This window comes from Xyrauchen texanus, chromosome 14 (assembly GCF_025860055.1).
Source record: "Xyrauchen texanus isolate HMW12.3.18 chromosome 14, RBS_HiC_50CHRs, whole genome shotgun sequence".
Taxonomy (NCBI): domain Eukaryota; kingdom Metazoa; phylum Chordata; class Actinopteri; order Cypriniformes; family Catostomidae; genus Xyrauchen; species Xyrauchen texanus.
The window spans coordinates 7,851,948-7,875,087 of record NC_068289.1 but is presented as its reverse complement, the minus strand read 5'-3'; the positions used below and the strand labels follow the sequence as shown (position 1 = coordinate 7,875,087).

The 23,140-nt window shown below is 37.7% G+C and overlaps 1 protein-coding gene across 1 annotated transcript in view; it reads right to left on the bottom strand.

The window, feature by feature from the left end:
- LOC127655135 (protein Wnt-10a-like) overlaps positions 1–2,972 on the bottom strand; it is a 31,442-nt gene extending 28,470 nt beyond the window's left edge. Inside the window, exons 1-2 of the mRNA XM_052142773.1 lie at positions 2,564–2,972; positions 1,270–1,532 (exon numbers count right to left, since the gene is read on the bottom strand). Coding sequence (XP_051998733.1) covers positions 1,270–1,532; positions 2,564–2,793 — 493 coding nt within the window. The 5' untranslated portion in view covers positions 2,794–2,972. The remainder of the gene's footprint in view (positions 1–1,269; positions 1,533–2,563) is intronic.
- Positions 2,973–23,140: the final 20,168 nt, after the last annotated feature.

Here is a 23,140-nt window from a genome sequence, read left to right as displayed (position 1 = left end):
ACAACAACAGCAACAAAAACAAAATGTTTATCAGGCTGGTAAATGAAAATAAATATATAAAAACATTTATGAAAAACTTAAATCCTGTGACTTCTGCATCATTTACTGTCTCAACTCTTATGCATGCTTGTGACCACTAAAGACCTTTGGTTAATTGTAACAGATTCTTCAATTGAAACACAAAGTTTCAAGTTTGAACAAGTTTTAAACTGGCCATGACCCCTTGTCTAACCCTTTAAAATTGTGTTTAATGCAGATTGGGACTTGTCTTGTTAGGTCTGTAAATGCAGCCTCGCCTCACCTCTGTGTCCTGTTTTGTCCATCTTTACCTTTTACAAATGACTAATAAAGCCCATAAGACTTAAATCAGGTGTGAACCAGTCAAGGTCTGGAATTTTCAGCATTTCACAAAAAGAGTTGCTTGGAGCAAAAGATCTGAGATAGCTGAATGATGTTCAACTGATCATTTCAAAACACACAGGAACTCCCACAAATTTACCCACCCACAGTAACACACACACTGAAGCAGAAGAGACGTACTTGAAAAAAAAAACACACACATGCACACAAACACAACACTAGTTTTTTTTTTATGCTATCCTGTCATGATTCTATGGAGGGCAAACGGCACTTAGGTGCAGCCAGAAGGCACGGACATGGAAATGCTGTTTTAGATTTCCTTCCAAGCCAATGAAAGACCTGGAATAAATCAATCTAACAAATAATTTAAAGTGGAGGCATGCCCGGCTGCGCTGATGGTGGAGGAAGAGGGAAAATGAATTAAAGATTGGACGAAACTGTCACTTTGGGTTACAGAAACTAACTAAACAGGTTTATGCTTTTGCCACTGCAGGTTGGGAAAATGCTGAAAGCATATTCACAGCACTTGCACTGGCAGAGAGTAAAAAGCGTTAGCTGGCCAGGGAACCCCTCATAAAGGATACTTTCAATCAGTATCTAAGAGATATGACAATTGCTGAAGGAGCTTTCCTGCTATCAAACATTTATTTGCGTTTGCACAATACAAACCTGAAGCATTTATTTACCAATTGGAGTTTCTGCCTTTCACGCTACAAATTGTAAGCAAATTGAGCAATTACATAATTAAGTACATTTACCAACTTAATTTGAAATCCAATTTTCCTCCTTCTGCACCTAGAATGGGCCACAACAATTCTCCAAAAAAGACCTTAAAATATCTCAAAATGGTAACACACCAAAATTATATTTGTTTACTTTCTGTTTAACCTAGTTGATTTTGTTGCTTACCCCTGCTGAAGACAATACTCTCGTATGGAATCTTATTCCTGGTCTCCAGGCTGGAGCAGTTCCAGCGATGTCCTCTGAACTGATGCTGGCACTCATGAATGCCGATCTGGATGCCCTGTATGGCAGAGGCTGTCACATCTGGATGTCGCATACACACATCCAGCTGTTTCTTTGTCAGGCCAGGAAGAGTCAAGCACACCGTGTTGGCATTGAGAATAGGGTCAAAGGGGATCTTCAGTCCCAGGATATCATTTGAATATGCCCTAGAAGAGAAAATGTAATCTTATCAAATGGCCAACCCAAATTCATCTCCATGTAAAGATGCTGCAGAAGGTCATAAATACTGCACACTATGTGTATGAATATGTGCTCCTCAAATGATGTACTTGAAAGGTGCTTTAACATCTAGATAAGATTTTATATACAAAGATACCTCATTACTGGGTCAGGCAAAACTGCTGTGATACATTATAGTGACATAAGATGCACTCAGGAGTTCATGACTAATACAAAATACTCCACGTGCCAGAAATAAATAACATATACATGTAGTGTATAGAGCATCCAAAATCTGTTTTATTAAAATTTGGTTTGAGATTATTACAAATTAGTTTACTTGAAAAATGGCAAATAAAACGTTCCTTTCCATAATAGTTATGTGAAACTATATGTGGGCAAAGTAAACTTCAAAATGGTCAAACTGTACGGAGTAACAGTACAATATACACTGGAGGGATAAGGTTAACCTAAAAAATGTTCTAACATTTAAAGTACCTAGTTTTATTCAGTGAAAGATATTGAATATCACTGAATCAACATCAGTTGTAGGTTATCACTTTTTAAAAAAAAAAATTATATATATATTTTTTTACTGTAATTGATATTACAATCTAAAGGAAAATACATACAAACTATAATAGATCTCATTGATATTAAATGAGCCTCTGATGATACTTTTACAATAATTTACAACTGAATAAAGGAGCCCATCTCACTGAACTTAAGAAGCAGTATAAATTATTAAAACATTTTCTAAGAACATCATAACTTCACTTTGCACCACGTTTCCAAAGATGTTAGAAACAATAACACGAGCTTCTAAATTGCGCTTTAAAAACATCTTCGTTCGAATCCATGAAAACAGAATAATATGCCATATCACACACATACTAAATGCAATTCTGAACATTATTCAGTGCGCATCACACGCATACATTAATGAAACATGTTGAAAAGTTACAAATTATCACAATACACATAACTTAACAGACTTAACAACTCAGCAAGTTCTTACCTTTGAACTAGCAGCGACGACAATGCCAATATATAGAAGAGCCGAAATAAAAAGTAATCCATAGTGCTGGTGCTCGTCTGCAAAACTCTATCACAACTCTTCTGCTTATGGAGAAGAAGATCCGTGCAGTGCGCGCACAGCTGTACTGCAGCGATCCGGTTCAGATCGTCCAAATCTGATGGAAAATGAAATGATGCTGGAGAGTGCAGAGCGATGTCGTGATCCCTCATTCATTAAACGGATAGTTTCAATCAGGTGCTTCAGACGCTGCTCGGATTACTTTACAACTTTACTGACTGTGCTTTCAGTATAAAGAGGAATGAATGAACATCTTAAAATACGCTGTCAGGATCCACTGAGATTTCATACGACAGAGGACACACATGAATACATCAGTACTCAGACTGAGCTATCAACTGTCTTCAGGTCTTCTGATTTTTGCTTTATCTTGATGGCACTCAGCCTACTCCACTTTACTCTCTGCCAGCCCACCTCTACGTCAGCACACTCTCACACACAGCAGACTGCCATTCAGGACAAGTGCCTCATTAGAGAAATCCTGACTAAAGGAAGTTAGAGGGAAGTTAGGATAGTTCCCCCCATTGTAATGTATGTTTCTATCTATCTATCTATCTATCTATCTATCTATCTATCTATCTATCTATCTATCTATCTATCTATCTATCTATCTATCTATCTATCTATCTATCTATCTATCTATCTATCTATCTGTCTGTCTGTCTGTCTGTCTGTCTGTCTGTCTGTCTGTCTGTCTGTCTGTCTGTCTGTCTGTCTGTCATATTAATGAAATATTTGAGCAGAATTATTCCGTTCAGTATAATGTAGTATTTGTGAAGCGTATGTATGTGTGTGTGTGTGTGTGTGTGTGTGTGTGTGTGTGTGTTTATATATATATATATATATATATACTTTGCTCTTTTGGAAAGAAATTGGTACTTTTATTCACCAAAGTGGCATTCAACTCTTCACAATGTATAGTCAGGACATTAATAACGTGAAAAATTACAATCACATAAAATAAAATATGTTCTCGTAAAATGTCGTCCATGTGCAGCAATGACAGCTTTGCAGATACTTATCATTCTAGCTGTCAGTTTGTCCAGATACTCAGGTGACATTTCACCCCACACTTCCTGTAGCACTTGCCATAGATGTGGCTGTCTTGTCGGGCACTTCTGATGCATCTTAACAGTCTAGCTGATCCCACAAAATTTCAATGGGGTTAAGATCCATGACACTCTTTTCCAATTATCTGTTGTTCAATGTCTGTTTCTTTTGCCACTCTAACCTTTTATTTAGTTTTTCTGTTTCAAAAGTATCTTTTTCTTTTGCAATTCTTCCCATAAGGCCTGCACCCCTGAATCTTCTCTTTACCGTTGTATATTACTGTTGTGTTGAGCGAATCTATTTCTCAAACTAGAAACTCTGATGTACTTAACCTCTTGTTAAGTTGTACATGTGGCCTTCCACATCTCTTTCTGTCCTTGTTAGAGCCAGTTGTCCTTTGTCTTTGAAGACTGTAGTGTACACCTTTTTATGAACTCTTCAGTTTTTTGGCAGTTTCAAGGACTGTATAGCCTTCATTCCTCAAATCAATGATTAACTGTTGAGTTTCTATAGAAAGCTGTTTCTCTTTTCCCATGTTTGACCTAATATTTACTTTAAGAAATGCCAGTCTGCATATTGTGGCAACTCAAAAACAAACATAAAGACAATGTTAAGCTTCATTAAGGGAACCAAATAGCTTTCAAATGGGTTTGATTTAATGGCAAGTGTTTTCTAGTCCCAAATTAGCAATTTTTTGCATGATTACTCAAGGATAAGGGGTTGGACTGATATCTGCTGGAAATGGGGCCTGTCTAGATTTGATCAAAAATAAAAAAAATAAAAATACTGATGGTGCTGTTTTTTTACATCAGTAATGTCCTGATACTTTGTGATCAGTTGAATGCAATAAGTTGAATGAAAGTAATAATTTCCTTGAGAAACAGTAAAATCTGTACATTAGTATATATATACAGTGCTTTACAAATACGAAATTATAGTGAATGGAATAATTCTACTCAAATGTCAATATATATATATATATATATATATATATATATATATATATATATATATATATATATATATATATATATACTGTATATATATATATATATATATATATATATATATATATATATATATATATATATATATATATATATATATATAATATACACAGTATATATATATATATATATAAATAGATATATACAAAAGGCACATAAGATGTTTCACAAAAACATTTATCTTAAGATAGATATGTATATCTTCAGCTGTAGTGTTTCAGTAGGAAATATACATTTTAGACTCCCAAACATTTATTTTGTAAATAGAAGAGATTAGAATAGAATAGAAGAACAGAGAGCCTTACAACTGATAGTATTGCCCCCTACTGAACATCCAGTTAGTCTGGGATTAAATTAAGAGATAAAATCAATTGAGACAGCCTAAACAGATAGAAGAACTTTGGGAAATTATCCAAGAAGCTTGGAACATCCTATCTGCCAGCAACCAAGAAAAACTGTCCAGGAGCACCTAGGAATATTGGTGCTGTTTTGAAGGCAAAGGTGGTCACATCAAATATTGATTTAGCTTTATTGGTTTACTGGACTTTGAATTACATTCATTTATAAATGAAAACTATTTATGGCATTATTTTTGAAGACAATTTTTTTCACCAGTGCCTAAAACATTTGCACAGTAGTATATATATATATATATATATATATGAGAGAGAGAGAGAGAGAGAGAGAGAGAGAGAGAGAGAGAGAGAGAGAGAGAAGTGCCTTAATATTTTAAAATAAACTGTTTGTCAGTAGGCAAATTTACAATCATTACCGTAATTTCTAGACTTAATTCTTAGTCTCTTTTCTTGGTGTTTGAGTTACCTGGAAAGGCAATTATGCCTACTGCATTTACAGAAAACTCATGACAAATGCAAAATTAAACCACATCTAACACGCTGAGAAAAGAGCCAAAAGCCTATTAAAGATGAAACCTTCCCACGGCTTTTGTAATGTTTAAACTCCATATGCTCGTCTGTAATTCTTCATTTCAAGACTTCAATGAAAAGTGTATGTATAATGGTATCAATAAAGCAAACCACAGAACATTTCTTAAATGCAGCAGAGAGGTTTTAGTCACAGTGAAGTCACAGCAGGGAGTCGGTACGGTTTAAAACTGCAGCCATAAGAGAGGGTGAAAAGCCCGCTCTGACTCCAAATGACTTGATAACAATCTCTGTCTTCAATTAGGCAACCATCACAGCTCATCTTTTATTGCTAGTTTATGACAAGTTAAAAACATTACAATGGACATGTTTCTACTCAAAAGTTACCAATAAAATGTCGCAACCTTCAGGAAAAAAGCATTCTGCTTCCATCTGGTGCAGCTCTTTGCCAAGAGATCTGTGGTCAAGAATTTAACACATGCTGATTAATTGTGTCCAAGTGATACTGGGGAATCCCTTTTGCTATGATCTGTTTAATTCCAAAATGTTAAAGTAATTTAGTATCCGTAATTATTAACAGCCAAATAACACGTCTGATCATTTAAATTAAATTGCTGAGAAAAGACATAATTTAGTAAAAAGGCAAAATCATTACACTAATTTAAAATTGATTATTCATACAATGATTTCAGCCTTGTGATGTAATGAGTCATATGAGTTTCGTTCATTGATTGTACTGATTACCAAAAGAGCCCCAAGTCAAAAGATAATGTTAAATTGGAATTTCCCACGATAGAGAGGTGTGTTGAGAATAGCGTGCACTTTTCCTTGGCGAAATGGTGTAGTACATGGTAATAGCTCTTGTCCTTGTCCAGATGGCCCCACCAGGGACATTTGAATTAGTCATGGTCTGTTAGGTTTCAGAACTTCTACAAGAAAGTATTCACGGGTGATTCAGTGCATGCAGTGAGGACACAGAAATGAATATGTCACAAAAATAAGGAAAGAATGGTAAAAATATGTGCCCAGACTCTTTATTCCCTCTTTAAGTTTTGAGTGTTTTCCAAACCAAGACTTTCACTTAAGTGAAAAAAAAATCATACAAGAAAAAACTATTTTCTATTTATTTATTTTTTTCATTTTAGTTTTAGTTTAGTTTTTCAACTTATTTGCCATATAATTAGTATACACACTGGCAACTTTCTTAGGTACACCTGTTCACCTACATATTCATGCGATCATCTAATCAGCCAATTTTGTGGCAGCAGTGTAATGAATAAAATCACACAGATATGGGTCTGGAACATCAGTTACTGTTCACATTAACCATCAGAATAGGGAAATATGTGATCTCAGTAATTTAAAGTATAGCATGATTATTGGTGCCAGACAGGCTGGTTTAAGTATTTCTGTAACTGCTGATCTCCAGGGAATTTCATGTGCAACAGTCTCTAGAGTGTATAGACAATGGTGCGAGAAGAAAACAACATCCAGCGAGCAGCAGTTCTGTGCTATGCAGAAAAGCATTTCTGAACACGCAACATGTCGACATTGACGTGGATGGGCTACAGCAGCAGAAGACCCCTCTTGGTACCACTACTGTCTGCTTAGAACAGGAAACTGAGAATGCAGTGGGCACAGGCAAACCAAAACTTGAGGGTAGACAATTGGAAAAACATATCCTGGTCTGACAAATCTGGATTTCTCCTGAGGTACACAAATGGTAGGCCCACTGCAGCCTCAGTTTTCTGTTCTTGGCTGGCAGAAAGGGAACCCAACATGGTCTTCTGCTGTTGTAGCCCATCCACCTCAAGGTTTGGTGTGTTGTGCATTTTGAGATGCTATTCTGCTCACTTAAATTTTAGAGAGTGGTTATGTGAGTTACCGTAGCTTTTCTTTAAGCTCGAAAAAGTCTGGACATCCTCCATTGAACTCTTTCGTAAACACGGCATTTTCTTCCTCAGAACTGCTGCTCACTGGTTGTATTTTGTTATTGGCACCATTCTGAGTAAACTCTAGAGACGGTTGTGTGTGAAAATCCCAAGAGATCAGCAGTTACAGAAATACTCAAACCAGCCCATCTGCCACCAACAACCATGCCACAGTCAAAATCACTGAGATAAAATTTTTTCCCCCATTCTGATAGTTGATGTGAACATTAACTGAAGCTCCTGACCCATATATGCATGATTTTATACATCATGGAATACTACACGGAAGATGAGTTTGACCATTCTGTTCAGAACTACAACTGTCCTATATGAAAAACTACCAATATGGCGGTGAGACCGATGGAACGTCATCAGGTCACCATGTTTTTACAACATAAAATCAACATTAAACATTACATAAATTTGATTGAACATTGTGAAGAGAAACTACTTTGGACGAAGATACTGATCGGCTCATTAAATTCAAGCGTCTCCATTCAGAGTGAAAAGGGTATAATTGATAGTATTTGTACTGCTTATTGTGTATGCTCTTGAGAGTTCTTAAGAGCTTCTTTCTAAAAAAATATATTTAAGGAAAAGTTTCAGCGCTATATCGATTAAAAAACATTATCACGAAACGAAAAATTTATAAAATGAACACAACTGTCTGTTCTCATTTTATTTTTGCCATTTATTGTATCTCTGAAATATAGCGGGGGTAAAAATAAATTAATTAATTAATCTAGCACAATGTCATTCATGTGTTCTGTCTTGGTATAACATTCAAGTTGTCCTGACCAAATTCCCCCATTGGCCCTTATCAATCATGGCTTCCTAATAATCCCCATCCATTAATTGGCTCTATCACTCCACTATCTCCTCCACCAATAGCTGGTGTGTGGTGAGAATACTGGTGCACTATGGCTGCCGTCACATCATCCAGGTGGATGCTGCACACTGGTGGTGGTTGAGGAGAGTCCCCTGTTCACTGTGTAAAGCACTTTTATTGTAAAGTCAAAAAAGCACTATATAAATGTAACATTCATTCATTCATTAATTCAAGTTAAATAGATAATCCTAGATTTTAACTTAGTTTAGTTGATGATGATCAAATCTTTAAATTTAAATGTATGCTAATTGTTATCTGTCTTATCACAATTGAATAGAGATAACTATTGGAAATGAAAATGTTTTTTATTAACTACACTTTACTACATGCATTATTATATCAAAACATCAACGACCCTGTGACAGATCTTCACCGATGTGTTGTTTCTTTTCCAATACAGTAAGAAGCATTGTAATGTATTGTAAATGAAATGCAATGAAGAGTAATGAATGAATGATAGTAAAAGTGAAATTAGGAATGTGCATGTCATGATAACTGTAACAGGATGATTGACAGGTCGGTGTACGGTGACAGGATGCACGTAACAATGTGAGTGTGAGGGTCTTTGATTACAAGATGCGATTTTCTTACGTGATAGTATGCCCCAATACTTGCACACACTTTTTTGCTACACACTAAAATGAAGACACTTTTCCATAACAAAAAGAGTGTACACTTTAAGGGCTTATTTTAAGTAGGCGAATTGAGATGAAGCAACAGAAAGTGGGCACTGAAAGAATAGAAGAAAATAAGCATTGTATGAAACAACACAGCGTGAGCACCTCCCAAGAACTGTTTCCCTCTAATCTGCTTGTTGATTTGTGGAGATGGGAATGTTTGTAATCGATTAAATGTTCATTGTGCTGGATCAAAACATTTGGGGGATTTGGAATTTTTTTTTATTGACTGTCTTAGCAACCCAAACAAAGAGTGTATTGTGCTGTTTAAGAGATGTCTTGAATTGGTTTAAAAAAATCTTTATAGGCCATGGAATTATTTGGTCTGTTTTGATTATAGTTATGTTTGTGAAATTGTTCACTGGAGTGTGGTATTATTGGTTATTTATGTACTCTAGTTGTTTGACCTAATGACACGCCAACTCACTTTGAAACAGCACAACAGGAAGTCTTCTCTTTAATGGAAACCTGTAGCTAATTAAGAAGCTTTAAAGTAATAGTTTAAAAGGCTGAGTATTATTCTGCAGTAATAAACATAAGTGGTAACATTAAGGGGTGGACTGCAACACACCACACCATAACACTCTGCTCTTTGATTTCATTTTTCAGGACAATTTCAAATGTTTGTGTTTAAAAAAATAAATAAATAAATTCTATTGACTGTTAGTCATGACAACAGGCCCCACAGTGCAAAAATGGTAATAACTTTAAAATATATCAAATCACTGTAAATGTGATGAGTGAATTTTTTTAGAGAAAGCACTAAAATAAGTACTTTATAGCTCAGAAAAATTACATGTCAGAAATGTTTCTCCTAACATACAGATGTTAACTTAAAATGTGCATAAAAGTACAAGGGAATGTTTTTTTTTTTTTTTTTTCACATTTTAGAATAATAGTAAAGTCATAAAAACTATGGAATAACATAAATGGAACTATGGGAATTACGTTGTGACTAAAAAAAAATCCAAAATAATACAAAACTGTTATATTTTATCATCTTCAAAGTAGTCACCCTTTGCCTAGATTTTGCAGACATTTTCTCAACCAACTTCTTGAGGTATCACCCTGGGATGATTTTTAAACAGTATTGAAGGAGTTCCCATCTATGTTGGGCACTTATTGGATGCTTTTCTTTATTATTTGGTCCAAGTCATCAATTTACAAACCTTTTTTAAAATTTGTATTAAATTTGAGTTCCCCCTCTGTCACTCACTCAATGTTGTATCGATGCAGTGACACTAGGGGTCGCTCATGGGAGCCCCAAACACCTCCAATCTTTGAGAAAAGGCCAATGAGAATTTCTTTTTAAAGATGCGTGAATGTTTTTTAAAGATGCGCCTTTTTAAAGATGCGGCCACAGGCGCTGCTTCACGTGTCTGGGCAGCGATTACGTTGAGGCAGCATTCATGGATGGTTCATGTTCTCATTGTGAGAACATGACCATGGCAACGTTACAGGTCGCGGCTTTCCTTCTTCCGCAGGAAAGCCACTCCAGCCGACCCCCCGTGGACCTCCCATTCCCCAGCATGCTCGTTTTCCCCTGTTGAGCTCAGAGATGAGAACAGCTTGCTTCACAGCCAGCTTAACATCTCCTCGCTCTCTGCATCGGAGAGCGCACTGGCAATGTCGTACGGCGAGGACTTGACTGGGTTCAACCCGCCCAGTCTGAGGCCGACGCAGAGCTGACCGCCATGCTTGCCCGGGCCGCCGCAAGAGTTGGGTTGGACTTAAACCATCCCCCGAGCCCTTGCGGATAGATGATTGGTTCCTGGGTTTGGGTCGCCGCTCACAGCCCCCTCGTCCCTTTTTTCTCGGAAGTGCACAATGAATTAACGAGGTCGTGGAGGACACCTTTTCTGCCCGAACACAACTTCCCTGTTCGTCCGCAATCACTACCCTCGATGGCGGCTGGACAGGCCATCTCCGCTATGCATGCCATGGCCCTCCTGCAAATACACCAGGCCAAGTCACTGAAAGAGCTTCACGTGCGTAGTCCTGATCCCGATGTGATGCAGGAGCTGTGCTCAGCGACCAACCTCGCCGTCAGGGCCATGAAGGTCACAGAGCAAGCACTAGGGAAGGCGATGTCCACCTTGGTGGTCTAGGAGCGGCACCTATGGCTGGATCTGGTCAACATGAGGAATGCTGACAAGGTTCGTTTTCTCGGGCATTTCAGTACAAGATCCTCCCCTTCAGCCTGTCCCTGTCCCCTCGCGTCTTCATGAAGGTCGCAGAGGCAGCTCTTGCCCTGTTAACTTCTACGACTGGCTGATTCTAGCACACTCTCGAGATTTGCTCTGCACACACAGGGACCTGGTGCTCAGGCACCTCAGCCATTTAGGCTTCGGGTCAACTGGGAAAATAGCAAGCACTCCACAGTTTAGGGCATCTCTTTTCTTGGGAAGGAGTTAGACTCAGTCTAAGAAGTCATTCAGGTGGAGTACGGCAGTCCCACTGAAATGGTTTCAGAGGCCCCTGGGGCATATATGATGGCTGCGCTGCTCGGGTTGATGCATTTGAGACCGCTTCAGCACTGATTTCACAGCGCCACGGCACGCCGATCTGCCACCACTTCAGCCCTTACAGCAAGCATCCAGGCATGTCGTGGTTATTACAGATGCCTCCAATCTAGGCTAGGGTGCCGTATGCAATGGGCATGCAGCGGCTGGTTCCTGGACAGGGCCGCGACTGTGTTGGCATATCAACAGCCTCATGTTGTTGGCGGTACTACTCGTCCTGCGGAGGCTTTTGCCATTGATCCAGGGCAAGCGCGTGTTGGTCCGGCCGGAAAACACTGTGACGGTGGCATATATAAAACAGCCAAGTTGGCTTACGTCCGAGTCGAATGCCAAATATTGCCCGCCTTCTCCTCCTCCGGAGTCAGCAGGACCTACGGATGTGCTGTCACGACACTCTGCGGAGAGAGGAGACTCCATCCACAGGTGGTCCAGCTGATTTGGAGTCCATTCAGCAAAGCACAGGTGGACCTGTTGCTTCCCGGGAATCCTCACACTGCCTGCTTTGGTATTTCCTGATGGTATCCCCCCTCGGGACAGACGCGCTGGCACACAGCTGGCCCTGGGGCTGCGCAAATTCGCATTCCCCCCAGTGAGCCTACTTGCACAGACCCTGTGCAAGGTCAGGGAGAACGAGGAACAAGTCACCCTCGTGGCCCCCATACTGGCCCACAGACATGGTTCTCAGACCTCACACTCCTCGTGGCAGCGCCTCCCTGGCAAATTCCCCTGAGGACGGACCTCTTCTTTCGGGGACAGGGCACCATCTGGCGCCCAAACTCAGACCTCTGGAATCTTCATGTTCAGTCCCTTGACGGCCCGCGGAAGATTTAAGTGGCCTACCACTGGTAGTGGTAGACACGGTGACTCAGGCCAAAGCCTACGAGGCAGCTATTTGCCCTGAGGTGGCATTTGTTTGCAAATTTGTGTTCTTCCTGAGGGAGATGTGCAGTCGATCAGTGCTTTCCCTCCTGTGGGAGAGGCTGGAGGGGTGTCTGTCCCCATCCACCTGTGGCCGCTATAGCGTCGCACCATGACGCGGTGGACAGTAAGTCTTAGAGGAAGCACGACCTGATCATCAGGTTACTCAGAGGCTGAATCCTCGTAGACCGCTCCTCTTCCTCTCATGGGATCTCTCCATGGTCCTCCTGGGCCATCGGAGAGCCCCGTTTGAGCTGCTAGAGATAGTTGAGCTGAAAGCCCTTTCCTTAAAGATGGCCCTCCTGATTGCGCTCACCTCTATCAAGAGGGTTGAGGACCTGCAAGCATTTTCTCTCAGCCACACTTGCCTGGAGTTCGGTCCGGTAGATTCTCACGTGATCCTGAGACCCTGACTGGGCTATGTGCCCAAGGTTCCCACGACCCCTTTAGGGGTCAGGTGGTGAGCCTGCAAGCGAATCTGCCCCTATTTGGATTGCACACAGTGCTCTAGATGCTCTGAGCAGCTCTTTGTCTGTGTTGGTGGACAGCGGAAAGGGAATGCTGTCTCCAAACAGAGGCTTGCCCACTGGATCGTGAACACCATCGTGCTGGCATACCAGGCTCTTTGGGAATATGTGCACACTCTACGAGGAGTCTGGCATCCTCGTGGGCACTGGCCGGTGGCAACACTCTAGCAGACATCTGCAGGGCAGCAGGCTGGGCAAAACCCAACAAGATTTTTTGGTCTCTGGGTTGAACCAGTTTCATCCTGTGCATTTTCAGGTACGAACAGGTAACATTACGGGACAGCTGGCCGGGTATACCGCTTGTGTACATCATCTTACCCCTCCGTGAGGTGAAGAGGTGCGCTTCCCATGCGAGTTCACGAACCTGTGAACCCTGGATGCCTTCCTCCCTAGCCCTGCAGCCAGACCCACTGCAGGTACTAATATGCCCTGTACTGGTATAGGTGCTCTACAGGTGCCGACTACTCCGGTAACCCTCTGTGATGTATAGCAAGTCTCCCTTGATAGAGCTTTTTCTGCTCCGGTCGCTGTGTTTGTAGAGCTCCTCCCCTTAGAGGCAGGACCTACCACCGCGCCTCTTCCATGTGCGGCGGATGAGCCCACGTGTTGTATTGTCACATTTTACTTCACCTTTGGCAGGATATGGTCTCCGTGGGGTAATTTCCCCCTGAAAGAATAGGAAAGGAAAAGAACACCTTCCCCGAAGCGTATAATTAGGTAATGGTTTATAGTTTACTGATAATTAAAATATTGATTTATTTAATAAATCTGTCAAAATGTATGTCCTATTTAATCATAATGAATTTCAATGTATTTATTTAAATGACTTATATGTACAAAATGTATATTGATGAAGTATGCGAATAATAAACTGTACTAATCAGGGGCGTAGCAGTCATTTTAAAAGTGGGGGGGGGGCTGTCAGTAGGTGGCTCGCACAGACCCAGCACTTACAGTGCAGTTTTAATATATTACAGTGTATATTAATGTATAAATATAATATAAGTATTATATTAATATATACGTATTATTTACTTTTAATATGTGTAGTATTTTAAAGATTTAAAGATAAAGATTCCAAAAATAATGGGCATCTTGTGGAGCACTTGCTTCTGTTTCCCACATGACAATAAAAGACTGAGCACAAGCTGGTCCTGAATAAAGTATTTAATCAATTTAAATAATGACAATGTGCACATGCAATGTATTATTTTTTTACTATGTTCTTGTGCATTGTGGGATTTAAATGTATCCAAGTGGCTCGACTGTTTTGACTATGTTCACTAAAAATTGTACCATGCCAGAAGGTGGTGACAAATGAGTGTCTTGTGTGTAATGATTTATTCAATGAATCAATGATCAATCTTTTTTAGTCCTTTAAAATGTTTATGTCTACAGACCTACAAAGAGTCTTTAGTTGAGATTTTAAGCATTATAAGAGCAAATCTATAATTTCCCTACAGTTTGTGAGCTACTGAGCATGGCTTTTATCAAAATCCAACAATAATGGTCTTATAATAAGAATTTCAATAATGTCCATTCATTTTTATGTATAAAAAAGTGTGTCTAAATATCTAGTCACTTCAGTAAAATGTAGTAAAAAAGTGTTCTAAGAACTCAGCAGATCTATCTTTTTTCCTAGTTTGTCGACTGAACATCAAAAAAGATGTAAAAAAACAGGAGCTGGTATTAAAAATAGCATTACAAATTTAACACACATCTATTAATCTGCTTCATTTGGCAAAAATAACCGATCAAACTATTACCTCACAAACATAATGCAAAAAGCACAATGAACTGATATAAACTCCACTTACAATGTGTGCTTATAAGAAGGATTGTCCTTGGTTTTTTCTGCAGTGCATTTCACATAATGCTGCCAATTAAGAATGATATGCTGATAAATAACTCTCATTTGTGTGTTTCTCATCTCTAGATTATTCATTTAGATCAGTAGTTCTCAATTTTTTTGGATGAACACCACCATACGTTATTCCCAGACCCCAGGACGCTCCCCTGTGTGACATAATTTAAAGCTGGGACTTTGTGTAATCAAAAAAATAAATAAACAAATAAAACAAAATGTACATTTTTGTGATATTTACACAATTAGCATCATGCAACTTCTATGCATTACATAATTTTACAGTTTTGTTATTTAATAATATTTTTCAGCAGGCTTAATCATCATGAATGTGAGAACAAATCTTGCATTTCTTGAATGCAAGAAGATGGAGGGATATATCTGGGGCCTATACAATTTTAATTTTGAGGACAAACTAATAATGAAAGTGACATTATTTTATTATATTTAAAAAATAAGTGAAATTACCAATAACATGGCGTACTTTGTCCCACTGAAATGCACATTCTACAGTACAACATTGATATTGAGTTGTATGCAGATGTAAATTTACTGATATTAACAACAGTATGGTTATCTATGACATCTATGAAACATTAAAACCTTATTTATGTGGCTAATTTATTCTGACAGGTATAACTCTCCTTTCATCAGGTTCTTATTGATTCAAATGAGTTATCTCTTGGACTGTTTGAAGGCAAGCAAAACCAGTTATAATTTCTTTAATTAAAAAACATTTCTATTTCATCTTTTAAAAATGTAGTGCATTTTGCCCTTATGAATTTGTATCACACACACACACACACACACAACACATATATATATATATATATATATATATATATATATATATATATATATATATAATTTTAACAGTGGTATTTGTAATAAGACCTTGGTAAGCACATGGCTACATGGATGTTCACTACCATGGTTTCAATAAAACAAACTAAGGCATTTTTTGTATTTATAAACAGTAGATCAACCCTAAAGACATTTAAAAAGAATTAATACAAAATATAAACATTTATAAGCAGAAAAAAATGAATTACAGTATATTCCCTCACTCCCCTAATGTAGCCTATTACAATAGATCTGAAGTGATATGATCATATTTATTGATTGTATCTGTCGTAAATGCCTAAATTACATTTAGTGTTGCTATAGTAAATTCAAGTGTGTAATTCGTGCATATCACAGTGTTTTCTCTTGTTCATCTTGTCAATCCTATTTAGAATGTTGGGCTGTTTAATGTGGTTTTAAACTAGTTTACTCACCAAGGGTTTTCATAGAGGTTTGCACCAGATAATTCTGTGCTGAATGCAAATGGTTTCCGAATCTACAAAGCCATACAGGTGCATTAACGGAGATTGTGACTCCACCTGTCTATTCGATGCCATTAATCCAGATACTTCAGATGACTGCAGTACAAATGTGTACCAACCCGTATAATGGAGAACTTGTATATTTCAAGTCTATAAATGTGTTTATGCAACAAGGAACTTGACAATAGATTTGAATATTTTGACTGATAAATGCCCCCCATTTGTGATTTAACAGCCCTTTCTCAAATAATTTGCTCTCAACGCCCCCTGGCATCCTTTAAAACCCTGGGTGGCGGAACTGCCCTGTTGAGAACCCCTGATTTAGATCAACATCAATGCCAATAAAAAACATTTATAAATGACCATTGTTGAAAATTTTCAAGGCTTTATAGAAATTAATGGAGCCGCGTTGATTAGATTGTCTGACTGACGGCCTATAATGTAAGGTTTGTTTCGGTTCATGAAACTCATCTGTGATTGGCTGGATGGTTGCTCAATCAACCCAAAGTAACACAATGCAAAAATACTGTATATAAATCCACCATTTTGACTCAATATGGGTTAAGCTTGGAAAAGTGCAAAAATCACCTTTTTAAAGAGTAAGGGTGATCTGTCCCCCACGTCTCCCGGGGCTGATACGCCATTGGTAATAATTGACAAATGCCTGCATATGAGTGGCATTTTAAAAGTGATAACTGAAGCGCCCCCCTACTGTCCACAGGAGCATTTTAATCATCCAGTTTATCTCCTTTGAGAGCACAGCATCTTCCATAGATCAAGTGGGTCACCAGTTTACATTTGTATTTATAATCAGAGATTTCTGCTGTCAGATACTTGTCCAGCTGCTGAGTCATGACTATTGAAAAACAGCAGAGCGTGGCTTGTTTTCTTTACCGCTTGGGTTGCTGCTAGGTATCACTGATTGAGCAGAATTATGCCTGTTTGCTTTCTTTTCTTGAAACTGTGAAAATGTTTGGGTTGCTGCTGCAGATGATATGACGTTACGTGATGCAGTCCAATACAATAGAGATTAGAGAATGTTTTTTGCCATTTAACAGAAATATGCCCAATATGCATTTTTGGTTGTAATTACAGATATACAGTGGGGTCCTTAAGTCTGAGTGAAAATGCTTCTGTATTGTATTTAGCAAATTTATAAAAAAATAATAATAAATAAAACAGTTACCAACTATAATATAAGCATTACAATTAGATTAAAAGTTTTAAGAAAACATTAACATGAATTTTAGAATGCTTAGTATTAGGTGTGTATCCCTTTAATGACAGCATGCTTTTGAGCTGGCATGGTATCCAACATTTGTGCAAAACCTGATGATCCATGTTATTCCAGCATGATTTGAGAATGTTCCAAAGAACATCTTGTGTGCTTCAATGAAAGCAAGGAAATCTAACCTTTTGTACAAATAAGGGAATATGGCATTGTCGAAATTTAAATAGCTTCTCAAATATTTCTTCTTCATTTAACATCATAACATCTTTGTTTTGAATTTTTCAAAATCCTAAAACTATCTGTTCATTTCAGGATTTATATTTGATATTAAATCCAAGATATTCAGTGTGGATTTTGGACCCCACTGTATGTATTGTATACAGTATGCACACACATTATACAGAAACAACAGTGTACAAAGTATTGTTTACACCCATAACCATTTCACAACTAATTCTTTCACTTGTCTACTGGATGGTGTGGGGTCTTCACTTTGGACTTCCTTTTATGCTGGGGCACATTTCCTTGATTATGCAAATATCCCTGCTTTTGTTATTCATTCAGGAGCAAACTGTTTATCCAGAGAATTATGAAAGCTTAATTCCAAATGAGTTCAGCATGCTGGTGGTTTTTGATCTGGAGACAGAGAAAAAAGATAAACAGACAATGGTAGGCAAAGGTAGAATGAGACCACAAGAGTATAAAACTGAGATTATTTACCTGTAAATTGTGGTCATTAAAGAGATGAAAAAAATTGTCATCATTTACTTCCCATCATTTTGTTCCAAACCCTTTCTTTAGTAGAACACAAAAGGAGACGTTAGGGAAAATATAAGCCTCAGTCACAATTCACTTTTGTACTGTAGGATTTGTTTTTCATATTGAAAGTGAATTGTGATTGAGGCTGACATTCTGCCTAACACCTCCCTTTGTGATCCATGAAAGAAAGTAATTTATTTAACACAACATGAAGGTGAGATAATAATGACAGATTTCATTGTTTAATTTACTGTCCCTTTAAAATGATCCCTTTAAGAATCTGAAGTTACTCAGAGGACATTTGCAAAGAACAGCTGGAAACAGTAGTAAACAGCTCTGGCCTTGCAGGAGGTCCACTGTGCATCAAGATTCTATGAGTAAACATCCCAAGATGTTCTGTGCTCAAAAAAAACTATCTAAAAGGACTTAAAAGGTGCCGAATCCAACAAATAAAAGTCAAGCACAGACTGTATGTCCTCAGACAAACGAAGATTTCATTTGAGGAATGAAAAAGCAGCTTCTGGTCTACTTGTATACAGACGTCAACCAAAGTGCCCTGACATAACCTATAATTGTCTGGCACTGTAGTGCTGATGTTAAAACAAAAAAAGACACTCGGCATCAAATAATACCAGCTGCAGGCTTCCATTTGTACATTCCCTCTATATTATAAAAAATGCACTCTGGAATACCAAAATAATCTGATCCCTCTTATCCCTCTGCACATCACTTCTTCTATCTTTTCTCCAAGAATGTGCTACAAATTCCTATCCATAAAGGCCTAAGAAGAGTTTCTTCCACACTTCAGCCAAGGTCTTAAACCTCACTACCAATCCCATATGACTGTCTGAGAGCTGATGCCGATGTGTGCTAACAAACAAAAGCACAGCTAAACAACTGCATCATTTCTGCCCTGTAAGGTCTCATCCACTGTAGGTACTGCACTGATTGGAACACACTGTCTCACATTATACGTTATATACTATATATATTTCTGCATAAATGGCTTTCTAGTTACTGTGTAACTAGTTATTGTACTTTCTTTGTATATGGATAGTTGACATAACATACTCTTGTTTAATTAAGAAACTACACGGAACATTTGTACTGTACTTTCAAAAATGCATTTGTCACACCATAGGACAATTTATATTTAAAGGGATATTTCAAACAAAAATTTTAATTCCCTTTATATTTACTTACCCTCATGGCATCCCAGATGTGTATGACTTTCTTTCTTCTGCAGACCACAAATGAAGATTTTTAGAAGAATATCTTAGCTCTGTTGGTCCATGTAATGCAAGTGAATGGTAACCAAACTTTTGAAGCTCCAAAAAGCACCTAATGGCAGCATTAAAGTAATCCATAAGACTACAGAGTTTTAATCAATGTCTTCTGAAGTGATCCAATAGGTTTTGTGTGAGAACAGACCAAAATATAATTCAATATAAGCTTGATTACACTTCCTAGTGCTTGACGCATGTGAAAAGTGCTTGATGGTGCTAGGAAGTGTAATCGAGCTTGAAATCATGATCGCCAATGTCAAGATTTTTAGTGAAAAAAACTATATTTATATTTGGGTCTGTTTTCACCCAAAACTGATTGGATCACTTTAGAAAAAAAAAATGAAACCACTGGAATCTTATGTATTACTTTTGTGCTGCCTTAATGTCCTATTTGGAGCTTCAACATTTTGGTCACCAATTACTTGCATTGTATGGATCTACAGAGCTGAGATGTTCTTCTAAAAATCTTGACATTCCACATCTGGAATGGCATGAGGGTGAGTAAATGATGAGGGAATTTTCATTTTTACCCATTTTTGGGTAAAAAAGGCAAAATTGGTAAGAAGCTTAAAGGAATATTATGGGTTTAATACAAGTTAAGCTAAATTGACAGCATTGGTGGCATAATGTTGATTGCCACAAAAATGTATTTCGACTCGTCCCTCCTTTTCTTTAAAAAAAAGCCCAAAAATCGAGGTTAGAGTGAGGCACTTACAATGGAAATGAATGGGACTAAATTTTGGAGGGTTTAGGCAGAAATGTGAAGCTAATAATTTTATAAAAGCATTTACATGAATTCTCCTGTTAATCATTTTTATTATTTGAGCTGTACAGTTCTGTAAAGGTCTTTTTTTTTTAGTTTTAGGGTTTGTTAACATTACATCATGGCAAAAAGTAGTGACATTTTCTATAACTTTACACAGAAAAGTTTAGTATGTTATTTTATCACAATAAAATCATGTTATCACATCTTGTGGCTATAAAAACCCTTCTCAAGCAATACTCTACTCACAGTTGTCTTTAACTTGGTTATATATGGTTCATTCTATAATGCAAAACTCCCTATAATACAACCTTTCTGTAAAATATACCTTGAAGGATGTCAGGAGCAGCATTCTTGTTATTTGAAATGTATTATGAAACCATTAGCATAAGATCTCTGTTTTAACTTGCAAATGAACAATGTCTAGTTAATTTAATAAAATCAATTAAATTGAGCCTCTGTCCTCCCTAATCCCTAATCATCAAGCTTCACACGCATACACACACATGCATGAGGGCACACACACCCTCAGTGTCCTCTGACACATACAGGCTTAAATTATGACAAAAAAATGATCTTTGTAAAATATTTAATTATCATCATTGGACACAGTAGGGTCAACATGTTACTTAAGAATTGGCCCTAGAAGGTAACATATTTGACAATTCCACCATTTTGACTCATAATTCCAAAGGTAGGTGTTGCCTGGCAAACCACATGTCATTTTCTTGATCAGGTTAACCTCAAATTTGAATATATATTTTAGTTAAAATCATAAAAATATTGCAAACTATAACAATGTACCCAACATAGTTGATGGCCAATTAATATACTCCTTGACAATATGCTATTGCAGTTAAAATATTGAAATCAATAACAAATGAATGTACATTCGCCATTATGTTGTGTTGTCCCACACAAAGGAAAATGAAATCACATTATTCTGGTCAAATGGTTTTGGGATACACAATTTTTTATTTGCAGGGGGTGTTTGTTTAGTAACATAGTTGACAGCACTTTTGTGGACATGAACAAAATAAGATATATGTCTTTATTAAAAATGTCAAACTTTTTAAAATAAAAATAGAAAATGTTGTCTTAAAATTTGTTGACTCGTTATTATTGAACTTGTGACCCACTCAATTTAAAAAGCGGGCAATGCAAAAACTGTCAATTAAGAAACATCATGGCAATTTCAAGCAAAATGAAACATGGGTAGTACAAAATATTTGTGTGATATTATAACACGCTTTCCATTAATGGATAAAATTGGATATTTCTGAAGAAAAGTATAAAAAATATATGATTATCATCAATGGACATTGAATGTACCCTATAGAATGAGCCATATGGCAATACAGAAATCTGAATCATCTATCAGAGAGGCTGGATTGCCTTTCCAGCAGTGTAGTTCAAAGGCGCAATTTGAAGAGTTTAAGCATGAAGTCATGACAAGAGACCTCCCCGTTCAAATAGCTCCATCTTGTGTTAAGTGATGGGAAGTGTGTAAAAAAAGAGCACTTTAGTAAGTGTAATTGGGTATGTGCGTGCAGGAGCTGGCATCATCCTTTGAGACCTTATGCCTGCAAACCACAAACCTATAAACACTTCATTGCAGGCCAATTTTGGAATGAGCCATTCCTGATCTAACTGAGGACAGAGGCTCAATTTTCATCTGGCAATCCCAGAGCAGGAAGCACGCAAACAATATTGTTTATTGACACAGACTTGGGACGTTGCTCAGGTCTCTTTACGTTTTAGGGATTACTGAAGTCCGGCCAAAAAGAGACAAATAAAGGGTAACTACAGTATGAATAAGCATTCTTCTGGAGATATTATCAGCACTTAAAACGCTGACATGAGAGGTTAACAATCCACTGAGAGCACTAAACTCCTCAAAAAGAAATGGGGCAAGTAATTGTGTTATTTATCGAGCACTGCCGCTACCATTAGGAGATGAGGCTGTTTCAACCCTCTTCGAAACTGTTGAACTTCCATGCCCTGTAGCAGCTAGGACGCATAAATATCACTCTTCCATCCCATCATGAACCACACAGACTCACAGAATAGAGCCCAAGTTGTAATTATACTGATTACCTCCAGATAAAATCTCTTCAGAGCCTTTATTCACAGGTAGACTTTTATGTGTGTTTTCCTAAAGTAAGCATCTCTATTTAGATAAAGACTGGTTGTCAGAACAAGGGGGAATGCATGGTGGTATTACGTTTGGCTACACACATGCACCTGTGTACACATGCACAAACATAAACCATTTTCTGTCTGTGCTTCCCCACCAGCATTATAGTTCACATTAAAGGGATAGTTCACCCAAAATTTGTAATTCTATAATTATTTACTCAACCCTAATGTCGTACCAAAACCAAATGACTTCCATCCATGGACCACAAAAGGATATGCTAGTTAGTTAGTCTCAATCACCACTCAATTTCATGGCATCTTGTTAGCATACAATCAAAGTGAAAGTTGGCTGCCATTCTGCTTAACATCTCCTCTTGGGTGTACTATCCCTTTTAAGGAATGTTCCAGTTTCATTACCAGTACAAATGAAGCTCAATCAAGTACAACCTAAAATCAATCAACAGCGTTTGTTGCATAATGCAAAATCTACACAATGTATACACAGGACGTTTTCATCTTATGTTTCAAAATTGTGAAACTCGCTGATTTTAGAGAAGCACAGACTTTTTGTCTCTTTTCAGGACACCTTTTACTTGATTAGTTTATTTTTTGTATTGTGTTTTAATTACTCTGTTTTAATGCTTTGTATTCTTATACTCATGTTATTTTTCTATGTAAAGTGCTTAGAGAAGCAACCTTTAAAGGTGCTATATACAAATAAAGCAGG